This window comes from Gekko japonicus, unplaced genomic scaffold, assembly GCF_001447785.1.
Source record: "Gekko japonicus isolate JY-2015 unplaced genomic scaffold, Gekko_japonicus_V1.1 scaffold1578, whole genome shotgun sequence".
Taxonomy (NCBI): Eukaryota; Metazoa; Chordata; class Lepidosauria; order Squamata; family Gekkonidae; genus Gekko; species Gekko japonicus.
Window position 1 is genome coordinate 238,241 of NW_015162530.1, and position 5,216 is coordinate 243,456.

Sequence of the window (5,216 nt, forward strand, 5' to 3'; positions counted from 1 at the left end):
GGAACAGCCTTGGTGTTTAGTCATACCTGCCACATGACCACGGAAACGTCTTCGGACAGCGCTGGCTCTTCGGCTTTGAAACGGAGATGAGCACCGCAACCCTAGAGTCGGACTCGACAAGCTTCCAAGCAAGGGAACTTTAAATAGGTACCACTTCGGTGGGAAGGTAACAGCGTTCAGTGCGCCTTGGTGTTTAGTCATGACCACCGGACAGCGCTGGCTCTTCGGCTTTGAAACGGAGATGAGCACCGCAACCCTAGAGTCGGACTCGACTGGCTTTCGAACAAGGGAAACTTTACCTTTACTTTACAGCGTTCAGTGCGCCTTGGTGTTTAGTCATGCCAGCCACATGACCAGCGGACAGCGCTGGTCCTTCGGCTTTGAAACGGAGATGAGCACCGCAACCCTAGAGTCAGACTCGACTGGCTTTCGAGCAAGGTAACCTTTACGTTTACTTTTAAATGTTTTCATACTACTGCTGTGCTATCACTGTTTTAATCTCTCTTATATCAGAATTGTACAGTACTGTTTTACTGGCTCTCTTGCTGTAATAAATTAGATAGGATCGGTACCACCACCTCTTTTTATTTTACAAAATGAGTAGTACTGTCTGGAAGGGTTAAAGAGATAAGAGAAATGCAGTCCTAAAAAGGAACATGGGGGGGGGCTGCACGAGGGGGGGGAAGCAATTTTCTTTTCTTCTTGCAAAGAAAGCACCTCTGAATCTTGGGGGCTTCTACTTGAAGGGCTCGGAGGTATTCTGAGGAGCTCAAAGAGGCTTTGGAGGAGAATATAGGGTTGGGGGGCTGCAATGCAAGAGAGCAAGGAAGGGGGATGTAGCGGTGGGGGGAGGGCGTGGGGGCGCGAAGAGAGCCCCCGCCCCCCCCCCGGTTTCTCCCTTGCCTCGCTTTGATCCCCCCACCCGCACTTCTGCCCCATGGAGAGCCGCTGGTTCCCTTTGTGCAGAGCCCACGAGGTTCCTGCGGAGGACTTGAGCACAGGATCCGAATCCGGAACCTTTGGAGACTGGAGGACATTCAAGTGGCTCCGAGTCCGGACACAGAGGCGCGTTTAGGAAGAAGAAGTGGGGGGGTTCGAGTAAGATACGGGGAAAAAAAGGGAAGGAATGGGGAAGGTCCAGTGTTCCCTCTAAGCTGAGTGAATGTGAGCCAGCTCACAGTTTTTTAGCCTCCGGCTCACGCACATTTTTGTCTTCGCTCAGGAAGGACCGTCTCCAGAACAAACTGATTTATGCAGCAGCCCAATCGCTCTCTCTCACACAACTTTAATAGTAGTTCGCCAAGTAGAATTTTTGTTCACAAGACTCCACAGCTTAGAGGGGACATTGGTCAGCTCTCCTCCCCGCAGCTGATTTGCTCCGGGTTCAACGCCTCGGGGAATTAATTTGTCCTGCTTCCCCAGGCATCTGCTGGAGTTTCACTCGGGTTTTTTCACTCTTAGGCATCTGCTGGAGTTTCACTCGGTTTTTTTCACTCTTAGGCATCTGCTGGAGTTTCACTCGGGTTTTCTGCGATTTTGCCCAAAGCTGCTATGGGGAGAAGATGAATCTCCCAAGCAAGGCGGGAAGACTGCGATTTCAAATCCCCTGCCCCAATGACAGCTGTGTTTCCTTCCCTGCATGTGGAGTGTGTGTGTGAGTCATTTCTGCTTTTTTTAAAATTTGCCAGTTGGCTATCCGTATAACCAGGGATCATTTCCTATAGGAGCGCACAGGAGCGGAGCTCCGGCAGTAAAGAGCCCAGGGGGCGGGGGCATGCAACAAGCCCCACCCCTTTCTCCCAGCAGCTCTCAGTAAGAGCAAGAAGCAGCCAGGTAAGCTGCAGAGCCCCCCCCCCTCAGCCCAAAACAGTCCAGTGGAACCTTTAAGACCAAGTTTTAGTCAGGTACAAGCTCTTCCTCCTCTCGGGGGACGAATCCGCACCTCCCCCCCCCCCCAGCTAGCAATCCAAAACAGTCCAGTGGAGCCTGAGTGGTGGGTGTTGCCTTCTGACACACTTCCGGAATCTCACAATCCTACTCCCCAACCCCGACCTGGCAACCCTAAAGGAGACCAACACGCTCTTCAGTTGACAGCTATGATCTACTTTCTCCCTCTTTCTTCATCTCTTCCTCCTTCTCTTACTATGGCCTGTATTTCCCGTAGTCCAGGACAAGAGGCAGTTTCCTTCTGCCTATTCTTACGGCCCTTATGCCAAGTCTAGCCCAGTATTGCCCACTCTGGAAGGCAGGGTCTTCCTGGCCAGGGTGTTTGCCAGCCCTGTTTCACCTGAGATCCCTTTAACTGGAGATGCCAGGCCTCAATGCCGCCTCTCTGTGCCTGCAAAGCAAAGCATCTGCTTTACGGTAGAGATTTGATTCAAAGCAACCCCAGAGGGCTCTCTGTCTAAGTGGACTTCAACTGCCTGTTCTACAGTCTATAAAAACATTGTACAAAGCCTCAGAAGTCCACTTAGAAACGAAGAAGAAGAGGAGGAGGAGGAGACTGGATTTATACCCTGCCCTTCACTCGGAGTCTCAGAGCATCTTACAATCTCCTTTCCCTTCTCCTACCCACAACAGACACCCTGTGAGGTAGGTGAGGCTGAGAGAGCTCTTTCGAGAACTGCTCTTTCAAGAACAGCTCTGACAGAAGTTTGGCTTGCCAAAAGTCATCCAGCAGCTGCAAGTGGAGGATCAAACCCGGTTCTCCCAGATTAGAGTCTGCGCACTTAACCACTACACCAAACTGGCTCTTGCAGGATATTCTGCAATCTTCAATGGACTACTCTGCGTAGAATATCGATTGTTTGGAAGTACTATTTAAAGCTTGTGAATTGCGCTACTGAAACAACATCAGACATTATATTATTGAGGTTTTGTTATTATTAGTGCTGAAGATATATTTCATAAAACTGATAGTCTAAAAATGTGCATTTTAAAATAACACATAAGGGGTTGTAGATTAATTTTTTGCAGTGTTCCATTTATAACTGTTGCTTTATTTTAAATAAAATCATTGTCTCTTAAGAAGTTCACTGTCTGTTCTACTGAGACAAGATCTGAAGTCTGGCCTCAAATAGTTCATTGTACTGGAAGAGAGAGGTCTCTCGGAAAGTGTGCTCAGTTCAACCCAAACTGGTGATTACAGACACTCAAGAAGAATATTTTAGAAATCAAAACGTGAAACTCTCGCACCTTTATTAACCCTTTCCAGGTCAAAATGCCTCCAGAACGTCCCCAGAACAGGAATTAAACAAGCAATAGTACTGCCAGAAACGGTGGGAGGCATTACAGACAATTGAGAACAGTATTTTAGAAATCAAAACACAGAACTCTCGCTTTTTTATTAACACCTTCCAGGCAAAAATGACTCTGGACAAAAGGACCCCACTGGTGGACCTCCCAATGGCACCTGGTATTTTTGGCCACTGTGTGACAGAGTGATGGACTGGATGGGCCATTGGCCTGATCCAACACTGGCTTCTCTTATGTTCTTATAGAACACCTGGTACAAGCTGGAATGGCCACTGGGGGAAGCGGGGTTGCCAGCTCCAGGTCGGGAAACTCCTGGAGATTTGGGGGTGGAGTTTGGGGAGGACAGAGACCTCTGTGGCTTCTACCAGGCCATAGAGTTTACTCTCCAAAGCATCCATTTTCTCCCAGGAAACTGTTCTCTGTCAACAGGAGAAGAGCTGTCATTCGGGGGTCCCTCCTGGAGGCTGGCATCCCCCTTTCCCAAGAAGGAGGTGGTGACCATATCCAATACGGTAGACTCAAGACACTCCCCAGGAAGTGACAGCAGAAGAAGGAGGAGGAGGAGGAGGAGGAGGAGGAGGAGATTGGATTTATACCCCGCCCTTCACTACCCAAAGGTGTCTCAGAGCAGCTTACAAACTCCTTTCCCTTCCCCTCCCCTCCCCACAACAGACACCCTGTGAGTTAGGCGGGGCTGAGAGAGCTCTGACAGAAACTGCTCTTTTTCAAGGACAGCTCTGACAGAACTACGGCTTGCCCAAGGTCATCCAGCCAGGTGCAAGTGGAGGAGTGGGGAATCAAACCCGGTTCTCCCAGATTAGAGTCCGCGCACTTAACCACTACACCAAACAGAGAGCGGTCTCGCTGGGATGCAGCTCTGAAAAACCGGGAGAGGCTGAAGGAACACCGATTTTCAATTTTAAACCACTTTGCTAGAAATAAGTCTCACGGGATATACACCTGAGGAGGAGTCTGTGTTTTATTTTTATTTATCTATTTATTAGACATTTAGGCCGCTCTTACAACAGGGCGGCTGACAACAGAATAAAAACACACAATCCAAATTAAACAGATTGCTTGGCCTGAGATTGCAGTTGTTGTTGTTCTTCTTCTCCTTCTCCTCCTCCTCTTCCCCCCAAAGAGTGATTAACACACAGAATTCACTGCCACAGGAGGTGGTGGCGGCGTCTACAAGCATGGACAGCTTCAATAGGGAATGAGATAAGCACATGGAGCAGAGGTCCATCAGTGGCTATTAGCCACAAGGTATAGATAGGGGCTTTGGGGCAAGTGATGCTCTGTCATCTTAGTGCTTGGGGGGGGGTCAACAGTAGGAGGGCTTCTAGTGTCCTGGCCCCACTGCTGGACCTCTTGATGGCACCTGGTATTTTTGGCCACTGGATGACCCAGAGTGTTGGACTGGGTGGGCCACTGGCCTGATCCATCATTGGTTTCTCCTATGTTCTTATGGATAAAGATGGAGCAGAGGTCCATCAGTGGCTATTAGCCACAAGGTATAGATAGGGACTCTCAGTCTGGGGCAAGGGATGCTCTGTCTTCTTGGTGCTTGGGGGGGGGGAACAGTGGGAGGGCTCCTAGTGTCCTGGCCCCACTGCTGGACCTCCTGATGGCACCTGGTATTTTTGGCCACTGGGTGACACAGAGTGTTGGACTGGATGGGCCATGAGCCTGATCCAACACTGGCTTCTCTTATATCCTTATTCCTTCTCCCCCCCTCCCCCCCTCAACAGTGCCGTTTTCTGAGCTGTCTGCACAGCCTGGCGCACCCCGGGAGCGCGATCCCCTGCAGCGTTACTCCAGAGCAGCTGAGTATCACAGGACATCCCTTGAGGGCAGCCTGGCTGAAGTCCGTCCGGGTCTGCAAAGGACACGCAGCCTTTTCTCCATCGGTCTGCAGCACTGAAGGGGTTAAGCCAAAAAAGAGCCGCTTGCTAGACAGG

The 5,216-nt window shown here is 50.2% G+C and overlaps 1 protein-coding gene across 1 annotated transcript in view; it reads left to right on the forward strand.

Annotated features, from left to right (window-relative positions):
- The first annotated feature begins 2,321 nt into the window (after positions 1-2,321).
- Positions 2,322-5,216, forward strand: part of LOC107106182 (zinc finger protein 709-like) — an 18,777-nt gene continuing 15,882 nt past the window's right edge. Inside the window, exons 1-2 of the mRNA XM_015406292.1 lie at positions 2,322-2,364; positions 5,007-5,132. Coding sequence (XP_015261778.1) covers positions 2,322-2,364; positions 5,007-5,132 — 169 coding nt within the window. The remainder of the gene's footprint in view (positions 2,365-5,006; positions 5,133-5,216) is intronic.